Below are 24,403 nucleotides of genomic sequence, written 5' to 3' on the forward strand. Positions count from 1 at the left end.
TTTTTGTCTTGAAGTAAAATTAGAAGCTCAAACTTTTCAATGGTGGTAATGGTGTAAAGTAAGTTACTTTTGTAACTGAAGAAAAATACTAAATTGTCTGCTCCTGTTTTTGATAGCGAAAAAAATGCCTTTTGTCAGCAATGGAGCATCTTTAAGTTTCGAGATCCCACAGATAACCTCATTACATGAAGATTCAAAATGGATGATCAAGGTACTGTTTTTTCCCTCTTTACCCTTAAGAGGTTAGGCATGACCTTTGGCCTTGAAATGTGACCTGCACCATACAAAAGTTCATTAGTGGAAGTACAATACTGTAAACCAACTCTCGCATTGTGATTAAATTTTGCAGATTTCATGGACAAGTAGAAATCGCAAAAATGCACTGGTGCATAAAAAGTGTAAAGCATAGGTGCAGTGGAAACTTATGGTTCTTAAATGTGAAGGTAAATTGCCATGAAAAAGTACTAAGGCATGGAAACGCAAAAATTATGTCACCTCAAAAATGAGTTGGTGTACAGCAAGACTACTACCTGGGAAATACAAGACAACGAGAGGTGATGGTAAACAGATTTTATTACTGTATAAAATCTACAATAATGTACAGCCAATGGGTATAGGTGTGCAGTGCTCCTTCAACACTTCCTCAACGAAAATAACTTCTCCTTTCACAGTGCTAGTATCTAGTGGTACACGCTCCAGGTGGTTTACTAACCCATGGTTTTATCTATCTACGAAATATCACACAAAAACCATTTAACAATTTCCCTAAATTAGGTACATCCCTGTTAATAAAAAATACCATTTATATAATTATATATATTATATATCACAATGAATTATGACTAAAAAAACATTAAAAGGTATATTTAATGAGTTGGGACGGACGAATGATGCCTGCACTTTCTACTTCAACATGTAAACTCAACTCAACAGTAAAAATAAATATATCTATAATAATATAAGTATGAAATATATTAGCTTTATCATCAGTATCACAGCAGCTATATGTAGACTATGATGGCCCTGTAGGCACAGAAAGATAAAACACCCAAAATCCTAAAACAAAAAAAAACTTGCTTAATGATTATCAATGATGAAAACTAGACAAATGATTCTGAGAAAATTTCCTGAAAAGTTTTTCAGACACAAATTTCAACACAAATTTGGCCTCATGTAGAGTTTCACTGCTCTGTCGACAGTTTTAAAGTGGACAGGGTTTTTAAACAAAACAGATTGTGTAGGGAGTCAAAACAAATGTTAGATAAAACATTTCTGTGCAAGTCCAATCACAGGAGTGTTAGAATTCTGTAGATAGAGGACAGATATCACTAGTGATAAACATTCACTATGAAACAATCGTAACCACTGTGTCCAATGATGTGATGTTGGGATGATATGGCCGCCCTCTCCATCGTAAACATGATCAACAATCTCCCACTACCACCGTTTAATATACCGGGTCTGAAAAAAGAGTCGATATATCAACACCTTGTCAGATTATATCATACTTGGACTGATAGAACATCCATACAAACTGAAAAGTCTCGACCTACAGAAGTCTTACATTGTTACATTTCTCACTCCAAACATTATCAATTTCTGAGAGTTTAATCAAAAGTTACAATTTGCCTTCAAATTATATCTACATCAAATCACTAGCACTTATGAAATTAATAACATTATCTTTGAACTCATTTTTTTGCTTGATACAAAGGTGATTTTCCAATGATTTTAACACAAAAACGTGACATCATCCCTCCTTTAATACAAGATTGTGCCGTGTCAGGCTTGGAAAGGGACAGACAAAGACCTCATACATACACAGAGGCTCATAACACATCAGGAAAAGTGAGAGTAATTAAAGAAAAAAATGATTGTGCAATCAAGAAGAAACAATAAATAAATGTATATCACAGTTGCTTGGACAGTATGACCTGCACTAGGTCAAATTAGGTTAGCACACAGAAATAACACACAGGTGATTAAATACTGTAAAGTTAGATGTTTCCATGCCGACCATCACACCAGAGACTCAGCCCGGAGTACCGGGGGCAGGTCTGGTGTGGACAGCGACAGGAGTCAATACTATTTATATACAACAGAAGGAAAGACAGTATCTCAGTTTACTGAAACAGACCCATTACACTTTATTAATAGACAGGAAAGTCTAATACCACACAATACAAACTTAAATCTACAAATATAAGTCATTAATATATACTATACTGATCAGTAAAATGTGCAGAGGTCATTCACAGCAAAACTTCACACCATCAGAAAGGTAAATCTCATAACACTCAGCTTCTAATGTGTGTTTACTGGGAAACAAAACATATTTTATAATAATATTTAATTTAAAATCATTCAATTTTTTCTTGCATAAAATGACCTTTCCACTCCTGATAATGGATATGAGTTACAAATATAATGATTAACTATCATTCCAATAAGTTATAAGATTCCTGTTGGGAGGTTATATACATGCTCACACGATATATACAAAGGGTCACCACCATGTCCCATACACATTTACAAGTTATAGCACATACAATTAAATCTATCATAAAAATATAGGTTTTCTGGTCCACCACCAACAGTGTTAGCTGGGGTGAGGATCGCCATGGCGACCAAAGCAGAGAGTCTATAGGTAGAAAATGTAGATAGGAGCCTGCTGCTAAAGACTGGCTGACAGGTGGTGTGTGTTACCACAGACCTGAGGTGTAGGCGCCGATTCGTCGTGGGCTGGGCGAGCGACTGCGACGAGTGGGGCTCAGAGATCGGGAGCGGGAGCGTGGACGAGGACTGATGGAACGGGACCTAGTAGGGCTCCTGCTCCTTCGGCTGGATCCCTGAAATAAAGCACCCACCACATGAATGTGAGAGGGGAGGGGAGTGTCCCAACAAAAACTAAATATAACAACATAAAACGTGGATAAAAATCGTCTAAGAAAGACAGAAGCATGCATTCAACATAACTGTTAAATCAAATCATATCACAGATTAAACTTAAAAATCTTTCACCAGATATCATGCAGAATCTAAAGGGGGACAATCACTACTGAACAGTTCAAGTAAAACGGTATTATCAGAGGGTTCCCATGGAAATTTAGAAAGAGACTTAATCTTTGTCAGATAAAGAAGGAAGACATATACAGAGTCTAGAAATCATAGGAAGGGGAGATAACTTACCCCTAGGGAGGCACCACGGCGTGTGACAGCCTCCCCCTTGGTGATGATCTTGATTCCCTGGATGAGACAAGGCCAGATGTGATGGTTGATGAGAGGGGCGGTGTACTCCGAGTCGTAACTCCTCCTGTACCTAAGTAACAGACAGAAGACCGTGCTTTATTTCTACTGCGTAAATAATGGAAAATTGATGATTAGTTTCACTATAACATACTCATCATAAGACTGCGCTTTATTAGTTTCACTATAACATACTCATCATAAGACTGCGCTTTATTAGTTTCACTTCACTATAACATACTCATAAAGAAATATAAATGTAAAAGGAAAGATACCTAGTTGAGTGATCTTTTCTTATTCATTATGTATTGCAAACTAAATCATTGCTAAAGAGACAAAACAATAATGCTATTGTTTCAAAAATGTTATTACCTCAAGTAGAAGATGGATAAGGTATTTGTAAAACTTTATTTCACCACAGAATATAAATTACCGATATTAGAAATCTGATGACTTTATGCCATAACACAAACAAAGACATCCTTTTTTTTTTTTTTTAAACCTTCTTAAATGTTAACCATTTTCGTGGAATATCTTACTTCTTGTCATCAAACAACTCAGCATCAGAGGCCACAGAGATGTCCAGGGGGTGGGCAAGAGCATTCATCTGCCAGGCAAGCTTACAGCCTTCGCGGATGAATGGCTGGATGATGGCGAAGGTCACATCTGGGGGTAGGTAGATCTTGGGGTTACGGTTCAGCGCACGAATCACATCCTGTGAAATGGCAAACTGATTTACAGGGTGCAAAATAAATTATTTGCTCTGATGTGGTGGGGCATTCCATTAGTAAGAAGCCAGCTAGCCAAGCCACAGCAAACACCAGTTTTAAGAGCAGCGTCTAGTATCATTATACATAGTATTAGAATGTACAGCATTGTCAACAAAGTAAAACACTCTCAACAAGTACAACAGCACTAACATATCCAAAGTAAAACACTCGAAATACAACACTCTCAACAAGTACAACAGCACTAACATATCCAAAGTAAAACACTCGAAATACAACACTCTCAACAAGTACAACAGCACTAACATATCCAAAGTAAAACACTTGAAATACAACACTCTCAACAAGTACAACAGCACTAACATATCCAAAGTAAAACACTGAAATACAACACTCTCAACAAGTACAACAGCACTAACATATCCAAAGTAAAACACTCGAAATACAACACTCTCAACAAGTACAACAGCACTAACATATCCAAAGTAAAACACTCGAAATACAACACTCTCAACAAGTACAACAGCACTAACATATCCAAAGTAAAACACTCGAAATACAACACTCTCAACAAGTACAACAGCACTAACATATCCAAAGTAAAACACTTGAAATACAACACTCTCAACAAGTACAACAGCACTAACATATCCAAAGTAAAACACTTGAAATACAACACTCTCAACAAGTACAACAGCACTAACATATCCAAAGTAAAACACTTGAAATACAACACTCTCAACAAGTACAACAGCACTAACATATCCAAAGTAAAACACTTGAAATACAACACTCTCAACAAGTACAACAGCACTAACATATCCAAAGTAAAACACTCGAAATACAAGTACTCTCAACAGACAACAGCCTAACATATCCAAAGTAAAACACTCGAAATACAACACTCTCAACAAGTACAACAGCACTAACATATCCAAAGTAAAACACTTGAAATACAACACTCTCAACAAGTACAACAGCACTAACATATCCAAAGTAAAACACTCGAAATACAACACTCTCAACAAGTACAACAGCACTAACATATCCAAAGTAAAAACACTCGAAATACAACACTCTCAACAAGTACAACAGCACTAACATATCCAAAGTAAAACACTCGAAATACAACACTCTCAACAAGTACAACAGCACTAACATATCCAAAGTAAAACACTCGAAATACAACACTCTCAACAAGTACAACAGCACTAACATATCCAAAGTAAAACACTGAAATACAACACTCTCAACAAGTACAACAGCACTAACATATCCAAAGTAAAACACTTGAAATACAACACTCTCAACAAGTACAACAGCACAAGTAACTGAAATACAACATCCAAAGTAAAAACACTCGAAATACAACACTCTCAACAGTACAAAGTACAAACAGCACTAACATATCCAAAGTAAAACACTTGAAATACAACACTCTCAAACAAGTACAACAACAACAAGTACAACAGCACTAACATATCCAAAGTAAAACACTTGAAATACAAACTCTCAACAAGTACAAAAGCACTAACATATCCAAAGTAAAACACTCGAAATACAACACTCTCAACAAGTACAAACAGCACTAACATATCCAAAGTAAAACACTCTCACAAGTACAACACACAACTTCAAAACACTCTCAACAAGTACAACAGCACTAACATATCCAAAGTAAAACACTCGAAATATAATACTCTCAACAAGTACAACAGCACTAACTGTCAAACAATAAATGAAACATTAAAAACAGACTTTTACTGATGGTGAATATTCACAGCAAAGCAATTTTAATTTCAATTTCAACAAAATTTTATTTCAATGATAACTTGAAAACGATTAAACAATAAACAATTTCATGGCAAGTTCTCTCCTAGCAAAGCAATACCACAGAAATAATATTGATATGACATTTGAAAGTTCTATTGAGTTAATCAAAATGAGTGACTTACCGACACCATTCCTGGAAGATCGTACAGGTCTGTGTTCCTGTTGATGTAGTCCTGTACAGCTTCCTCTAGAGTCTCTGGTCCAATGTGTGTGGCCGCCAGGTTAGCACGAACCTTCATCTTAAACTGACGGAACGCCAACTTGGCTGCACAGTAGGCTTCCTACAACATCAGGGGAGATATTACAGACAAGAGAGATAACTCGCAGGTAAACAGTTTACAGGTCAGGGGAGATAATCAGTCAAAATTACATCAATGAGTAATAATAGGAGTTTACAGCTCAAGGGAGGTGAATGTTAAGTTTATAGCTAAGGGGAAACAACTGATATGTGTAGTTTATTAGATCGGAGTCCGAACTTGGGTAAGATAAGGTAAGTCATATTTAAATTTACAGCTCAAGGGGGATAACTGATATATTTACTAGTAGGGTTGCATCTCAAGGGGTCACTTGGAACACTGTTTTTGTTTTTATTATTAAAAAGTTCTAGAAGACTGATTTCTTGAAATAAGTAAACAAACCTGTACAGCAAGGAAGATGATACGTTGGTTGTTTTCATAGTCGTCTGAGTAACGACGCAGCGTATCCATGGCATCAAGTCGCTGGTTGCTGAACATGTCGTTGAACTGTGAGACGAGGTTGTGTTGTCTCACTTTCTGGACAGTATCATTGCTGGACAGGGGAGAGCAGATACGTGGAGAGTAGGAGTACCGCGACAGAGATCCTAAAATGTCACTGTAGACAAACACGCCAATGTATACATCAACAAGGTCACGGAGGTCAATAGGTCACAAAATGGCTTCCTTGATTATTGTTATATTGATAAATTATATTATCTTCAAAAATTGATAAAATGATCTTAAACTTTGTCAGACAATCACCTTATGAAATTGAAAATTCAACCTTTTCATGAAAGATCATATGAAAGTTGATAGTGATGTATATTTATTGATAACTGTTACTTATGAATGGACACTATACAATCAAAATTCAGATTAAAAGAGATTAAAACTGAATATCAAAATAAAAATGTGTCAAATGTTTATAGAAGTGCGATATCTATCATGCAAATAAGCCAATGTGACAAATTAATTTTACGTTACTTCTATATTGCTTATATATGTTAATATTTGTCTGGTATTTCCTGTTGAAATAGACAATGAACTGTTAGAGCCTGCGGAGAGACTGGGATTAGGAATACAGAGTCCGGACAATATCAATCCCAGGGCTGTCTCCGCGGTTACAATATTAATCCACCAAAACCATCACTACATATAACCACTCAGAATACATAGGATAAAATAATGAAGGTCAATGGAATTCCAATACGAAAACAATGTAAGCGATTTATCTTAACATGAGTTTCAGCCCAAAATCCTTGTAAGAGAATTAACACGAGTTTCAGCCCAAAATCATTGTAAGAGAATTTAACTCGAGTGTCAGCCCAAAATCATTGTATGATAATTTTAAAACTTGACTGATCACAAAGTTTTCTTTTATATAATTTAAAATTAATACCCATTTAGTATCTTTATTTATTGAGAAGCATTAGTTTGAATTCCTGTTTCAACTTTTCTCCTGTATTTCTGTACATTAACTGAGGAAATCAGAAAGATTGAATTTGCCTTGTTTGTTTTTTTGTTCTCTCAAACATTCCTTAAAACTGAAGGAAAATCAATGTTTATCCTCCGTAAGATTTCATTTTTAAGATTAATAAAATTTTAAGCAAAGAAAAAGGCACAGTGTGATATTCTTCCAAGATTTGAGACCTTGGTCATTGGATATCAAGTTCAAAAATTAATTTTTAAAATTCAATCAATTAAACTAGATTTCCTTGGCAATAGTTTAGAAGCAGGAGAATTGGAACCTGTAGATTTCAGGGCGTTCTAACTAGTAGATGAGATTCCAAGCAGGTGTAAATGGCTTACCTTTGTGGTTTAGAGCTTATGATGAAATCAGAAATGAATAGGTTAAGTTTTTGTTACATGTTAGCGAGCTATCGTAGGACTTATGCTCATGAAGACAATTGGTGTACATTTTATAGCCAATTCACACACAATACTACATCATATATATATTTACTATCATCAGCAGATACCATGGTAATTAAATCTATCTTTATTTCTAGTACACTAGATGGTAATTCAACCAAAAAGATCTAACTACAAATACAGAATGATCAAGAACCACACAGTGAAAAATATGCTTATTTATGAGTGATCCAATGTGCTCCAAAAATGTCCAGAAAGCTTTAGGGAAAGGGATGGTGATATAGGTCTATATTCCGTCACCCTAAGTATAGGAGGCTTACCTATCTAGATAGCTCTTTTTGGAGCTGACAATAGACAGCTCGTCCCTAAGATTCCTTAACTCCCGTTGATAATCATCTACTAGACCAGACCTAGCTCGTAACTTGACAATTTCGTCCTGGGAGTCAGCCAGCCTAGGGAAGACAAGGATGGACATTGTCCAGGGTTACATATATAGATACATGGTGAGTGGACGAACAGCTCTGTGGTCATCTAACCCATTCTTGTGTCACCACCAGCAAATGTCTCAAATTGTATAAAGCTTAATTGTCCTGCCATGCATTAATCTGCATTTATCCACTGATGCTAGAAAGCAAAGGTATCAAAAATCTTCATACGCAAAAAAAAATACCTCAAAACAATGCAAAATGCAATTCACAAGCTTGCCAATCACAGTATGTTTTTCACTTGTCAAAATGATGACATTCTTATCCAAATCAAATTGCATGTAGAATCTTTATATTTAAGTTTTTGTTTCAATATGAATTAACATGCAAAGTCAAGCCTTTGTAACATCAAACCACTGCCTTAGTTGATTAGCATGTTTTAGTAGAGTCTGTATTACCAATCGTTTAGTCGCGGTACGATATCATCCTCTAATTCTCTACAATGACAAACCATTGAACATCATATAAAAGCCAAAATCATCAAAATTATTAAGTATTAAAAAAAAAATCTTTGAAATCATGGCTTCAAATCGATCTTAGTTCCATTTTTTATGTTTTTTCTTTTTTGTTTATTTTTTTTTTATTTTGTTTCGATTTTTTTTCCCCTTTTCTTTCTTTCTTTATTTTTCAATAGATAATAGAAAACCATACAGCAAATAGAAAGATATCTTTTTTTTCATTATTGTTTATCATTTCTTCTTTGGCAGCAAAACTTTCATTTAATAGCAGTAATTAATTTCCCTTTTAATCAAAATTTCTTTTCACAGTGTTGAATGAAAAGCATATTAAAACACCAACACCACAAATAAAAACAAAAATGAAGCTCCGTCTGATAAGTATTTGACATCTACTTAGAAACAAAACACACTCCGTTTAAAACAAAAGTAAATTCAATATAAACTTCTTTTTAAGAGAAATTACGAATTTTTTTCTCATGACACACAGATAAAAATTAAGTTTTCACACCACGAACATTTTCTTCTAGTTGTACAAGAATGGGTATAGAGACAATACACAGAGAACACGTTATCCAAGCTCCCTTCTCCCACGCCACGGACAAAAAGACGCTGTAAAATAAATATGATGGCTCGGGTTAGTTAGGTGATGGTTTGTTAGGGAGTAAAATCGCTCAGCTTAGTTAATGGCTAGTTAGCAGTATGATGGCTCAGGTAAGTAGGCTTTAGGTTAGAGTATATGTCAATGAGAGGATGAGTATGGCAGATAGCAATGGTGACTATGATGTTGGCGTTTGAGTTGAGTGAGTACAATGAAAGACACACACATGATGGGCTAGCGCTAAGGATGAGTGCAGTTTTAACAGTGTGGTCAAAGTTCTCGGATCTTCAAGATTTTTAACACACTTAATGGTGTTCTTTCCACATTGACTTATTTTATGTTTGTTTTATTTGTTGAAAGAATTGAATTTATCCAGTTCCAGCTTTGAATTTGGAATCAGGTTGATCATTTTAAATTCAAGAACTTGGACCACATGATTAAGCAGAGTCACACTGAAGTTTGCTACAAAAGCTCTTGACCGTATACAGCTGGTCCGGCTACCAGTCTTACCCAGACTTGTGATCTTTATAAGATTCACTCTTTTTGGGCGGGTCATCTTTTAATTGAGAATGAGATGACAGATAAGTGTCATCCTTTAGGGGCAATGACATGGATGAGGACGAGCGGTACAATGAATCTCTCCTAGAGGTAAGCAATGCGATATCATCACGCAAGCGACGAACTTGGGTTTCGTAATCAGTTAGCAATCCTGCTTTGGATCTTAATGTACGCACTTCATCCTCAGCTAGTGCAAGTCTAAAAAAAACATGAAAACACACCATGATGATTTTGATGGTAGCACGATACCAATAATGAGTGACATGAAAAGATAATGAAAAACTCCATCAACTCATCAGCAGAAAATATCATTCAATAGCAGTGATTACTTTTACGCCTGTGTACATGTAAAATATATTTACACAGGATTATTTTTATGTCACATCTTGTATTAATGATGCATCAAATGTCACATATTTTTAGACGTTTCTTTTTATTAAGTTGTGCATTATAGATATAATGTAGCAGTGAATGATTTGTTTAGTGAAATACAAATATTATGTAAACTAAGAGAAAGTTTTGAACAGATTAAAAAGACTTCTTTTAAAAGGGACTACTTCATGAAGTACTTTAAATCTATAAATCTCTACAAAGTCATATTAGCCTTGAAATTTTACTGTTGTTACTATCGGCTTTTGGTAGTGAAATAAATTGGTCGATTGTGAGAGTAATTCCTATAGTTCTACATAACACTACAGCTCCCTGTATAGACTGTGTATTACAGTTGTAATTAGTTGATCTACACAATTAACTTTACAATAACATGCTACATTGTACTTAAGTCACCATAATAGAACTGCTGGAATGAACACACACCAACACAGCCTACTATAATGACTTCTGGCCAGGCGTGACAAATGCCAGCAACATGCGTGTGCCTCTGTCCCTATCAAATCTGATTAGCTTAGCATTTTTTGTGTTGTAGTAGGTTTACAAATGTGCTGATCTACTGAAGCTATTCATTGAAATTTTTATATGGCCTAAGATATCTGTAACAATGGTGGAATATTGGCATTGTGTCAAAGGCTGAAATACTATATAGTAGTAAAGCTGGTGATTATCGCAGATTAGCAAGCTCTAGTATACATGTGCCACTAATATCTACGAGAATGTGATAGTGGCCACACCGTGGCCATAACTTTGGTTCAGCCACAGTGACTATAATGTGGTAGCTAAGTGTCTGTGACAACTAGTAGCTGTACTGACCATTACATGACATGTTATCTGGTGGTCATTCTAGTGACTATTGATCTAAAGCTGTGACAGTAGCCCTTGTGACTCGTACAATAGCTCAGCCGCTTTGACACTGTTACACAGTGACTATAATGTGGTGGCTAGGTATCTGTGACAACTAGTAGCTGTACTGACCATTACATGGCATGTTATCTGGTGGTCATTCAAGTCACTATTGGTCTAAAGCTGTGACAGTAGCCCTTGTGACTAGTGACCTAAGTGACTATGAGTGACTCAGTAGCTGTGACCTAAGTGACTATGAGTGACTCAGTAGCTGTGACCTAAGTGACTATGAGTGACTCAGTAGCTGTGACCTAAGTGACTATGAGTGACTCAGTAGCTGTGACCTAAGTGACTATGAGTGACTCAGTAGCTGTGACCTAAGTGACTATGAGTGACTCAGTAGCTGTGACCTAAGTGACTATGAGTGATTCAGTAGCTGTGACCTAAGTGACTATGAGTGACTCAGTAGCTGTGACCTAAGTGACTATAAGTGACTCAGTAGCTGTGACTTGCTCCTGTGATGAGACGGCAGAACTACAGCATTAAAGTTATCAGGTCATATCAAAGGTTAAACAACACTGGAATCTGTACACGAACCCTGTAACAAAGATGGTTGCCTTACAGGCTAAAACCTGTCCAGCTTCGACCTGACCCAACAACCGTAATGTCTTTGTTCCTTATACAGTCAATCAGAAAATTGATCAGTTATTTTATTTTTTTAACAATATCCATAATCTTTCTTTAAACTTGAAAATGAGATGCTCATCACAGTAGCGTTATGGTGACAGACATTAGACGGAGTGATATACAAGGTGCTGGTGTAGAGTGTAGTATATGTACCAGTGATCACTGGTGATCATTATCACTAGTACACAATAGTCATAATTACAATATATTGGAACAATTGTATTCCTTCAATTATTGGTGAATTAAATGTTTATATATATAGCAACATAAATCATGTGACATATACATAATACAAAAAAACATGAAGTATATTCAACAACTAATTCATTATTAACATCAACATATACATTCTAAATCAATGTCAGTAAGAGCATATCCAATTTTAAAGTGAAAACTAAATTAAGAAAATTCCTGGTACATGAAAAAATCACATAACCTGTTCAAGTGTGAACCATTACCAGGAATGACTCATATGTTCATACTTTGTCAAGTGATTGTCTTAATATTTCTATAAAAAGGAAAATTTCTTTGTATTTATTCAATTCATTATTTACATAAACAAGAGGCCCATGGGCCTTATAATTAACGGTCATCTGACTCATTGCACAAAACAACAAAGTCACAGTATAAAGTATTGGTTAACGATTAATATAAACAATACAAGGAACTCCTTAGTTGAATATGTAAGTTTCTGAAATAGGTAAATGTCATTCGTTGAACAAACTTGGTAGCCCTTCATCCATATATGGTTGTAACCCATTTACGGATTTTAAAGCCAAATTTCAGCAAAGCTTCCATTTTGGACATCCGCCATACTATCCCCATGGGTCTTAGCTCGGTCCTTTATAAAATATGATTGTCCTCACCTAAAGTTCCCCTTCAGAATCAATTAAAACCCCTATAGACCAATTTTCCTTGAGATTGGAGACTGAAACCTGAAAACAGGAAGTGGGCCAGCGGCCATCTTGGAAAACCAAAGACTTAATGAAAATGTTTGCATGTTGTTCGGCATTAATTTAAACCCCTATAGACCAATTTTCATTGAGATTGGAGACCAAAATCTGAAAACAGGAAGTGGGCCAGCTAACATTAAGAAAATTTGCCCTTTTGGGGCCCCACACCTCAGCCCCTAGGGGTCGGACCAGACTCATATATATAAAATACGATTGTCCTTCCCCAATGATGTTTCACACCAAATATGGATGAAATCCATCCAAGGGATGAAGGACTAGTAGGATTTTAAAGCTTAAATTAAGAAAATTTCCCCTTTTTAGGCCCCGTCCCTCTGTCCCTAGGGGTCGGACCAGGCTCATTTATATAAAAATATGATTGTCCTTCCCCAATGATGTTTTACACCAAATATGGATGAAATCCATCCAAGGATGAGGGAGGAGTAGGATCTAACTTAAATTAAGAAAATTTGACCTTTTGGAGCCCCGCCCCTCTGCCCATAGTGGTCGGATCTATTTCATTTATATAAAATATGATTGTCCTTCCCCAATGATGTTTCACACCAAATATGGATGAAATCCATTCAAGGATGAAGGAGGAGTAGGATTTTAAAGCTTAAATTAAGAAAATTTCCCCTTTTGGAGCTCTGCCCCTAGGGGTCGGACCAGGCTCATTTATATAAAATATGATTGTCCTTCCCCAACGATGTTTCACACCAAATATGGATGAAATCCATCCAAGGATGAAGGAGAAGTAGGATTTTAAAGCTTAAATTAAGAAAATTTGCCCTTTTGGGGCCCCGCCCCTCTGCCCATAGTGGTCGGATCTATTTCATTTATATAAAATATGATTGTCCTTCCCCAATGATGTTTCACACCAAATATGGATGAAATCCATTCAAGGATGAAGGAGGAGTAGGATTTTAAAGCTTAAATTAAGAAAATTTCCCCTTTTGGAGCCCCGCCCCTCTGCCCCTAGGGGTCGGACCAGGCTCATTTATATAATATATGATTGTCCTTCCCCAATGATGTTTCACACCAAATATGGATGAAGGAGGAGTAGGATTTTAAAGCTTAAATTAAGAAAATTTCCTCTTTTGGAGCCCCGCCCCTCTGCCCCTAGGGGTCACCAGGCTCATTTATATAAAATATGATTGTCTATCCCCAACGATGTTTCACACCAAATATGGATGAAATCCATCCAAGGATGAAGGAGAAGTAGGATTTTAAAGCTAAAGTTAAGAAAATTTGTCCTTTCGGGGCCCCACCCCTCAGCCCCTAGGGATCGGACCAGGCTCATTTATATAAAATATGATTGTCCTTCCCCAATGATATTTTACACCAAATATAGATGAAATCCATTCAAGGATGAAAGAGGAGTAGGATTTTAAAGCTAAAATTAAGAAAATTTGCCCTTTTTTGGGCCCCATCCCTCAGCCCCTAGGGGTCGGACCAGGCTCATTTATATAAAATATGAATGTCCTTCCCCAATGATGTTTCACACCAAATATGGATGAAATCCATCCAAGGATGAAAGAGGAGTAGGATTTTAAAGCTTAAATTAAGAAAATTTGCCCTTTTGGGGCCCCATCCCTCAGCCCCTAGGGGTCGGACAAGGCTCATTTATATAAAATATGATTGTCCATCCCCAATGATGTTTCACACCAAATATGGATGAAATCCATCCAAGGATGAAGGAGGAGTAGGATTTTAAAGCTAAAACTAAGAAAATTTGCCCTTTTTTGGGCCCCATCCCTCAGCCCCTAGGGGTCGGACCAGGCTCATTTATATAAAATATGATTGTCCTTCCCCAATGATGTTTCACACCAAATATGGATGAAATCCATCCAAGGATGAAAGAGGAGTAGGATTTTAAAGCTAAAATTAAGAAAATTTGCCCTTTTTTGGGCCCCATCCCTCAGCCCCTAGGGGTCGGACCAGGCTCATTTATATAAAATATGATTGTCCTTCCCCAATGATGTTTCACACCAAATATGGATGAAATCCATTCAAGGATGAAGGAGGAGTAGGATTTTAAAGCTTAAATTAAGAAAATTTCCTCTTTTGGAGCCCCGCCCCTCTGCCCCTAGGGGTCGGACCAGGCTCATTTATATAAAATATGATTGTCCTTCCCCAACGATGTTTTACACCAAATATAGATGAAATCCATCCAAGGATGAAGGAGGAGTAGGATTTTAAAGCTAAAATTAAGAAAATTTGCCCTTTTTTGGGCCCCATCCCTCAGCCCCTAGGGGTCGGACCAGGCTCATTTATATAAAATATGATTGTCCTTCCCCAATGATGTTTCACACCAAATATGGATGTAATCCGCTCAAGGGTTAAGGAGGAGTAGGCTTTTGTATAAATAGTCATCCCTCAGCCCCTAGGGGTCGGACGGCGCACGGCGGACGGCGCACGACGACGGACGAAACACGATGACAATAGGTCATCCTGAACTTCGGTCAGATGACCTAAAAACATATTTCACACCAAATCTGAAATCATTAAAACAAGTGCAAAGCCACATGCATGGAAACAATGCTTAATCATGCCAGCCGTGCAATAACACCCTATCCATTTCCCATCTCACATAAAAAACAAAAGCACCTAGTTTCTCTATCATCTCTAATCGTAACTGAACTAAATATGATTTTCCCTCTGTTTGAATATCAAGGTTAAGCTACACTGCTATATACCTAAGATATACTGGTACTGGTTGATAAAGTTACATGACTACAATATATAGAGATTATTAAGTGGGAACTCTTCATATAGAATCATACACACAATTTACCTTAGGAAAGACAATTATCTTTCAATTCTCCAAAACTTCATTTAAACTACACATGAAAGGTATGTTTCATCGTCACCCTCAACTCGGAATATAGATGGTTTTTCTAAATTTTTAATATCCACATTAAGTATGTTCCCATGATAAAACTACAAGTGATAAGGATACAGTTGTATAATTTGTCCTTCTCTAGAACTAGTGAGAAGTTCTGATAAGTGAGCAGGTAGAGTAGAGATACCGTTACCAATACATATGACAGAGGTATATTTATAGATGACACTATACATACAGGGCTCCCATAGGACTGACAGACGATATACGGATGGTTGAGTGCTGTGTAGGTATATACATAGAGTGGTGATAAACATGGAGGACAGAGTGCAGCCTATGTGTCTAATGACAAATCTTTTGCGATAGATCCCCATTTTGAACTGTATTTTTTTCCCAAATTCCCTTGAAAAACATCATATTCTTGAAAACAAAAAAAATTTCAATAAAACTTGTATTATAATAGTATATTTGAAGATTTATCTCTTAATCATAAATAACTAGATGAATATGCAATAATAAGAAAGGGGAAAAAACCCCAAACGATTACTGGCATTAAGTGTACCATGCAATTCACAGCCAAACTATTCCAAAAGTAACACTGATAGATGATTATTATAAAAAGATATTTCAAAGCATGTAGTCTAAAGTCTCCTATGACAGCAGCCAGTAAAAAAATGAAACTGAAATCAACATGTTCCTGGTTAATAGACGAAAAGGAATGCATGACTGGGTTAGAGACACCTATGGAGCTATGGAGAAGCGAGAAACTGTCGTCACCACAAGTATGGTTGCCATGACCACAATTTATGTATATAATTTTGTCTTACTTCCTCCTTAGCTCTCTAGTTTCGACCTCTGTTAACATTTTATCACTTGTAGATGTGCGGAGAGTTCGGTTGAGCTCCTCCTTGGTATCCTGTAGCCTGTGGAAGGAGAGGAAAAGTTAAATCAAACAGGGTAATTAAAATAAGGTGCTTACTTTCTCCTCAACTCTTGTACTTCTGTTTCCAGGAACATCTTGTCACTTTGTGAAGAGCGCATGCTGCGATTAAGTTCATTCTTTGCATCCAAAAGCCTGAAAAATCAGCAGCATGTTAAGAGCAAGTGTCATTCCACACCAGACCAGTTGATGTGGTTGAATACTACACTCATCCCCTACTCTGTATCAACAATTTACTTATATCCATAAAAAGAATATCCCTGAAAATGTACAATTAACTACCTTCCTAATTGATATCCAAAACTTCCTTTCCAATATCAACAATTATTTCATAATCCCATCCTCTTCTTCCATCCAATAATTTACAATTTTTTTGATCACCTTCAATGGCAAAATCAAGATTCCTAAACTATAACAAGCATAACTTCCTTTCTCCCAAACACCATCATATATAGACAGACATACTGTCCATTCCCAGAATCATCACTCACTCATCTCTGACATCTTGTAGCTCCGCCTTCTTACTATCAAGGTCCACCTCCAAATCCTGTAGGGATTGCTCATACATATCCTGGAGTTCATCCAGCTCCCTGTTTTTACCGGCCGCCTCAGCAAGGACAGACAGACTGGCATCAGCTGTCACTGCTCCTCCAGTGGTAAAGAAGTTACTACCGAGGAATGGGAGGAGGCGGGACTTAATAATGGCCGCTCCACCATACAGACCACCTGTAACAGTATAACACAGAATGTTAAACAGATAAATGGGAGGAGGCGGGACTTAATGATGGCCGCTCCACCATACAGACCACCTGTAACAGTATAACACAGAATGTTAAACAGATAAATGGGAGGAGGCGGGACTTAATAATGGCCGCTCCACCATACAGACCACCTGTAACAGTATAACACAGAATGTTAAACAGATAAATGGGAGGAGGCGGGACTTAATGATGGCCGCTCCACCATACAGACCACCTGTAACAGTATAACACAGAATATTAAACAGATAAATGGGAGGAGGCGGGACTTAATAATGGCCGCTCCACCATACAGACCACCTGTAACAGTATAACACAGAATGTTAAACAGATAAATGGGAGGAGGCGGGACTTAATGATGGCCGCTCCACCATACAGACCACCTGTAACAGTATAACACAGAATGTTAAACAGATAAATGGGAGGAGGCGGGACTTAATGATGGCCGCTCCACCATACAGACCACCTGTAACAGTATAACACAGAATGTTAAACAGATAAATGGGAGGAGGCGGGACTTAATGACAGCCACACCCACATACAGACCACCTGTAAGAGTATAAAACAGAATATTAAACAGATAAATGGGAGGAGGCGGGACTTAATGATGGCCGCTCCACCATACAGACCACCTGTAACAGTATAACACAGAATGTTAAACAGATAAATGGGAGGAGGCGGGACTTAATAATGGCCGCTCCACCATACAGACCACCTGTAACAGTATAACACAGAATGTTAAACAGATAAATGGGAGGAGGCGGGACTTAATGATGGCCGCTCCACCATACAGACCACCTGTAACAGTATAACACAGAATGTTAAACAGATAAATGGGAGGAGGCGGGACTTAATAATGGCCGCTCCACCATACAGACCACCTGTAACAGTATAACACAGAATGTTAAACAGATAAATGGGAGGAGGCGGGACTTAATGATAGCCAGGCCCCCATACAGACCACCTGTAACAGTATAACACAGAATGTTAAACAGATAAATGGGAGGAGGCGGGACTTAATGATGGCCGCTCCACCATACAGACCACCTGTAACAGTATAACACAGAATGTTAAACAAGATAAATGGGGAGGAGGCGGGACTTAATGATGGCCGCTCCACCATACAGACCACCTGTAACAGTATAACACAGAATATTAAACAGATAAATGGAGGAGGCGGGACTTAATGATGGCCGCTCCACCATACAGACCACCTGTAACAGTATAACACAGAATGTTAAACAGATAAATGGGAGGAGGCGGGACTTAATGATGGCCGCTCCACCATACAGACCACCTGTAACAGTATAACACAGAATGTTAAACAGATAAATGGGAGGAGGCGGGACTTAATGATGGCCGCTCCACCATACAGACCACCTGTAACAGTATAACACAGAATGTTAAACAGATAAATGGGAGGAGGCGGGACTTAATGATGGCCGCTCCACCATACAGACCACCTGTAACAGTATAACACAGAATGTTAAACAGATAAATGGGAGGAGGCGGGACTTAATGACAGCCACACCCACATACAGACCACCTGTAACAGTATAACACAGAATGTTAAACAGATAAATGGGAGGAGGCGGGACTTAATAATGGCCGCTCCACCATACAGACCACCTGTAACAGTATAACACAGAATGTTAAACAGATAAATGGGAGGAGGCGGGACTTAATAATGGCCGCTCCACCATACAGACCACCTGTAACAGTATAACACAGAATGTTAAACAGATAAATGGGAGGAGGTGGGACTTAATGATAGCCACGCCCCCTTACAGACCACCTGTAACAGTATAACACAGAATGTTAAACAGATAAATGGGAGGAGGCGGGACTTAATAATGGCCGCTCCACCATACAGACCACCTGTAACAGTATAACACAGAATATTAAACAGATAAATGGGAGGAGGCAGGACTTAATAATGGCCGCTCCACCATACAGACCACCTGTAACAGTATAACACAGAATATTAAACAGATAAATGGGAGGAGGCAGGACTTAATAATGGCTGCTCCCCCATACAGACCACCTGTAACAGTATAACACAGAATATTAAACAGATAAATGGGAGGAGGCGGGGCTTAATAATGGCCGCTCCACCATACAGACCACACCTGTAAACAGTATAACACAGAATGTTAAACAGATAAATGGGAGGAGGCGGGACTTAATAATGGCCGCTCCACCATACAGACCACCTGTAACAGTATAACACAGAATGTTAAACAGATAAATGGGAGGAGGCGGGACTTAATGATGGCCGCTCCACCATACAGACCACCTGTAACAGTATAACACAGAATGTTAAACAGATAAATGGGAGGAGGCGGGACTTAATGATGGCCGCTCCACCATACAGACCACCTGTAACAGTATAACACAGAATGTTAAACAGATAAATGGGAGGAGGCGGGACTTAATAATGGCCGCTCCACCATACAGACCACCTGTAACAGTATAACACTGAATGTTAAACAGATAAATGGGAGGAGGCGGGACTTAATGATGGCCGCTCCACCATACAGACCACCTGTAACAGTATAACACAGAATGTTAAACAGATAAATGGGAGGAGGCGGGGCTTAATAATGGCCGCTCCACCATACAGACCACCTGTAACAGTATAACACAGAATATTAAACAGATAAATGGGAGGAGGCGGGACTTAATGACAGCCACACCCACATACAGACCACCTGTAACAGTATAACACAGAATGTTAAACAGATAAATGGGAGGAGGCAGGACTTAATGATAGCCAGGCCCCCATACAGACCACCTGTAACAGTATAACACAGAATATTAAACAGATAAATGGGAGGAGGCGGGACTTAATGATAGCCAGGCCCCCATACAGACCACCTGTAACAGTATAACACAGAATGTTAAACAGATAAATGGGAGGAGGCAGGACTTAATGATAGCCAGGCCCCCATACAGACCACCTGTAACAGTATAACACAGAATATTAAACAGATAAATGGGAGGAGGCAGGACTTAATGATAGCCAGGCCCCCATACAGACTATCTAATGCAATACGCACTTACATGAATGCAAGTTCATTCTATTAATTATCTTTAATGATATTATCAAACATATAAATCATTTGACTTAATGGCCTATCATAATAGCTGAGAAAAAAACTGTAGGTATGTGCTCGGTGCTTTAGGGGGCTGCAGTATACTAGACTACAATGATCCCCTGATAATCTGTACGCCAATAGTTCCAACGGAAATGTTAGGGAACTGATTACTGTAATACTAATACATGATACATTGACTAAGAACACAGAATTTAGCTAAATCTGAAAATGTTTAATCCGGACAGTTTAGGCTAGGATCAAAAGTGTCCGGATTATCAAAGGTTCATTGTATCTTATTTCTTGTTATGGTGCGGAACATGATGACAACATGATATAATAGACTTAGTGGTACCCTACTGAAGAAGATTGAAAATTACGACCAGCAAGGTACACAGCCTTGTGATAAAGCAAACTTCTCTTCCTTTGTTCTAATCCTTAACATAAAAGTGTTACACTAGGGGAATAAGATATGAAGAAAAGAACCAACGTTCATCTTGTTTCAAATAACGGTACACTTGATGGATAGATACCTTGCGTCCTTGCGGTATTCAGTAGGGCTCCTTCTTATGTGGAAAACATATAATCAAGAAATAAAGGATCCTCAACATCCAAGTAGTGTTCTTTTTCCTTTATTTTGGTCAGGATATTGATGTGGTCGACATGTTTCGACCGCTAGGCGGCCGTCATCAGGACAACTTTTACAAATTTTATCTACCCTGAAGTACACATTTGCGGTTCGAATTGGTTACAGTTGTTAAGTAAACATTATGACGTTATAGATGATCCTGATGACGGCCGCCTAGCGGTCGAAACATGTCGACCACATCAATATCCTGACCAAAATAAAGGAAAAAGAACACTTCTTGGATGTTGAGGATCCTTTATTTCTTGATTATATGTTACACAAATGATGTATATCTATGCTGTAAGTCCTAAAGTCATTCTCACGGGGTAAACACAAACCCAAGGCCAAAAGAGTGACAGTATCTAGGTAGACAGGAAGAATGAAGCCAATAACAGGGGGAAAAAGATAATATCCACATTCTCATCACATTTTATGTCTGGAAAATTGAAACCTTTCTAAAGCAAACCAATATCATAAGGAAGTCTTTTATCAGTTACTGACAATGATGTATTAACATGCCTGACATTGGTTATTTCTGATCTTTGGCCTAGTGAATATGAAGTCCTATTTCCACAAGTCTTGTTTGGACTAATCAAGGAACTTACACTGACTATGTATAATAAACCTGGACGTGTTCACACCCTGCTGTATATTGATACAAACAATGGGCTATAGTTAACATCAAATTGTAAATTCAATTGGCCCATTTTATTTGCTCCGTTCCAAAACAGTGATTTCAGCGACCTTTAACATAAATAAATTATCACCAATAGTATATTCCATTAGAGTATCGATTGTTTAAGACTTGTGTATACAATGGTGTATTACTGGTGTCTGAGTTCTATTGTGTCCCGAGCTGTACTCTTACAGAACAATTCAAGCATGTTTGTATGGGAAATATTTGAATAATTTTGTATTTCAATTTGCATTCAGAAAATCAGCAGATGTTCAGCAGAAATACTGATCCATTACATTGTGTGATAATACAAATATAGATGCACAACAGTTAAGACAAGAACTGTAGTCCAAGAAAAATTCAAATCAGCAATTCTTTTGAACAACCAACATTTAAACCAGCATTTCTTTTAAAGCAATATTTTTTTCAGCAATGGAAAAAAGTTGGCTCATTGCTATTTGAAAATGAGCTTGAAATATGAAATAAGGTAAATAATGGCGATAAGAGAATATCTAAAAAAAAAAAAAAAATGTTAAGGAGTTTTGACAAAGTTATGTTCGGACTTACCGGCCTCAGCAGTGACACTGAGGAGTTTGAAGAGCTGTCCCTGGACCTTGCCGTTAAGCTCAATGATTTCACAACACCTCGCCACATTCTGATCACATGTGTTGATCTGGAAATATAAATTCAGAAAATATGTTTAAAGAAATAAATGTGAATCAGGTTTATTAATCTTTACTAGCTTAGCTAGAAATGTATTACAATTTTGATGTTTCATTAAGCTATATATGCAGTAAAAACTCCCCTCTAAAGGGTGGGCAAGTGGTTAAAATGTCCCAACATATTACCACAAGTATTCAAATCTCATGTGGGGAAGTTGCCAGATGCTGACAATGGTTGGTGGTGTTTTTTCTCAGGTTACTCTGGCTTTTCTTCACCATCTAAACAAGGCATATCATTAAGTGCCCCTGTCTGATAATAAGATATTAAACCGACTTCCGGTTTCCGGTTTGAGGCAAAATGGCGTGCCTTCACATGGGCTGAGAAACTTAAACCCGGGAGATGCCCCATGGACACGGAAAGGGGTCAAAGGGTAATTCTAAGGGAAGACCGAATCATCAGATCGCAAAATACTTTCTAAGAAGCGAAGACACTACTCCCGAGAGCACTCCTGGAGAGGATAGTACTCTGACAGAAAACAAAATGGCGGACTCCAGGCAAAACACGTGTGCGAGAGGCAACAGTAGCCGAGAAAAGGAGAAAGGCACAAATGTACACAACACTGAGGTAACAAACAAAGATTTGAAAGAACTTATTGTCTCATCTACAAATAAACTCACCAGTAGAATTGATTGTGTTTTTGAAAAAGTCGCTACAATCGAAGGAAAGTGATGAAAGAACTTGAGTCGGGTCTGAGTTTCGTAAATCAAGAAATCGAATCACTCAAAACAGTAAGCGTGAAGAAAACACATATCAGTGAGCTCGAAGAGCGTATATCTCTTCTTGAAAACGAACTAATCTATCAGGAATTCCGTAGCAGGAAATATAATTTGTTAATCTACGGTGTCAATGAGCCAAGTAATGAAGTGGTTGAAGATACCCTGTGTGATTTCATGAAATCGTCTCTTAAACTTGACGCTGATCTAGTTAAATCTATTTTACTGTCGGTCGCTAACGCGCATAGAATTCCAAAACTCATCCATGATGATACTAACGAGGCTGACAAATCACGACCCAATGCATTAATTGTCAAATTCACTCGGATAAAAATCAGGAACTTGGTTTTGGCTGCTGCGAAAAATATCGATAGATCCTCCAGAATGTCAGTACGCACTGATCTACCCGCCACCTTGAAGAAGGAGCGCTCTGAGCTTGCCAAAGTCGCATACAAGATGAGAAAGGATGATGGTCTCCAAACAGCGATAAGGGAATCTCCAAAGGGTGTTCGACTTGAATTTCGAAAGGACAAAAACTCTAGATGGGAAGTGTTCAAATCTCGCTAGACATTCGCCAAATACAATTTTTACTTCAATTTCTATGATACAAATATCAGACTTTTTCACACATTGAATTTGATTTATATTATTTATGTATCAAGCATTCTGCTTGAGGGAGCAAATACCTTAGTTTTTAGCTTTTGGTCGAAAAAGTGTATCGTTTGACGCGTTTTGTGAATCTTAAATCTTTATTGCAGATAGCAATTTAGAAATATAAGTTTTTCTAGTCATGTTTATTTTTATTTGTTTAAATTGCATACCAGGCATCATGTCTGCATTCCGCCCAGGTTACGTACATTCTCAGTAGTCTCCCCTGACTATTGGTGTACAATGTATTGTTTAGACAGACTTGTACTCTTGCTATGTCGATCAATATTTTTTGTTTTGAAATCATGTTGATATGATACTAATATACCATAATTTCAGGTCAAGTTACCTTTGCCACTTGGAGCTTAATATATAGTGTCTGATATTTCCTTAGAAGATAATCACCTACTTTGAAATGACCATATATATTTACCCCTATAAATATTAATGCTTACCTGTATTTTTGACGGGCTTTTTCCAGGGTTTCTTTCAT

At 37.6% G+C, this 24,403-nt stretch overlaps 1 protein-coding gene across 10 annotated transcripts; it reads right to left on the reverse strand.

Annotated features, from left to right (window-relative positions):
* Positions 1-555: 555 nt before the first annotated feature.
* LOC138327024 (mitochondria-eating protein-like) lies at positions 556-22,499 on the reverse strand (the record flags this gene model as incomplete). 10 transcript variants are annotated; one of them, XM_069273010.1, is given in 13 exon segments in its annotated part: positions 556-1,461; positions 2,714-2,849; positions 3,190-3,319; positions 3,786-3,961; positions 5,930-6,088; positions 6,446-6,659; positions 7,853-7,867; positions 8,236-8,367; positions 8,799-8,837; positions 9,967-10,212; positions 16,557-16,652; positions 17,161-17,395; positions 22,394-22,499. In XM_069273010.1, coding segments are annotated over 13 exon segments (1,698 nt in total), but the record flags the coding sequence as incomplete, so codon positions are not given.
* Positions 22,500-24,403: the final 1,904 nt, after the last annotated feature.

This window comes from Argopecten irradians, chromosome 7 (assembly GCF_041381155.1).
Source record: "Argopecten irradians isolate NY chromosome 7, Ai_NY, whole genome shotgun sequence".
Classification (NCBI taxonomy): Eukaryota; Metazoa; Mollusca; class Bivalvia; order Pectinida; family Pectinidae; genus Argopecten; species Argopecten irradians.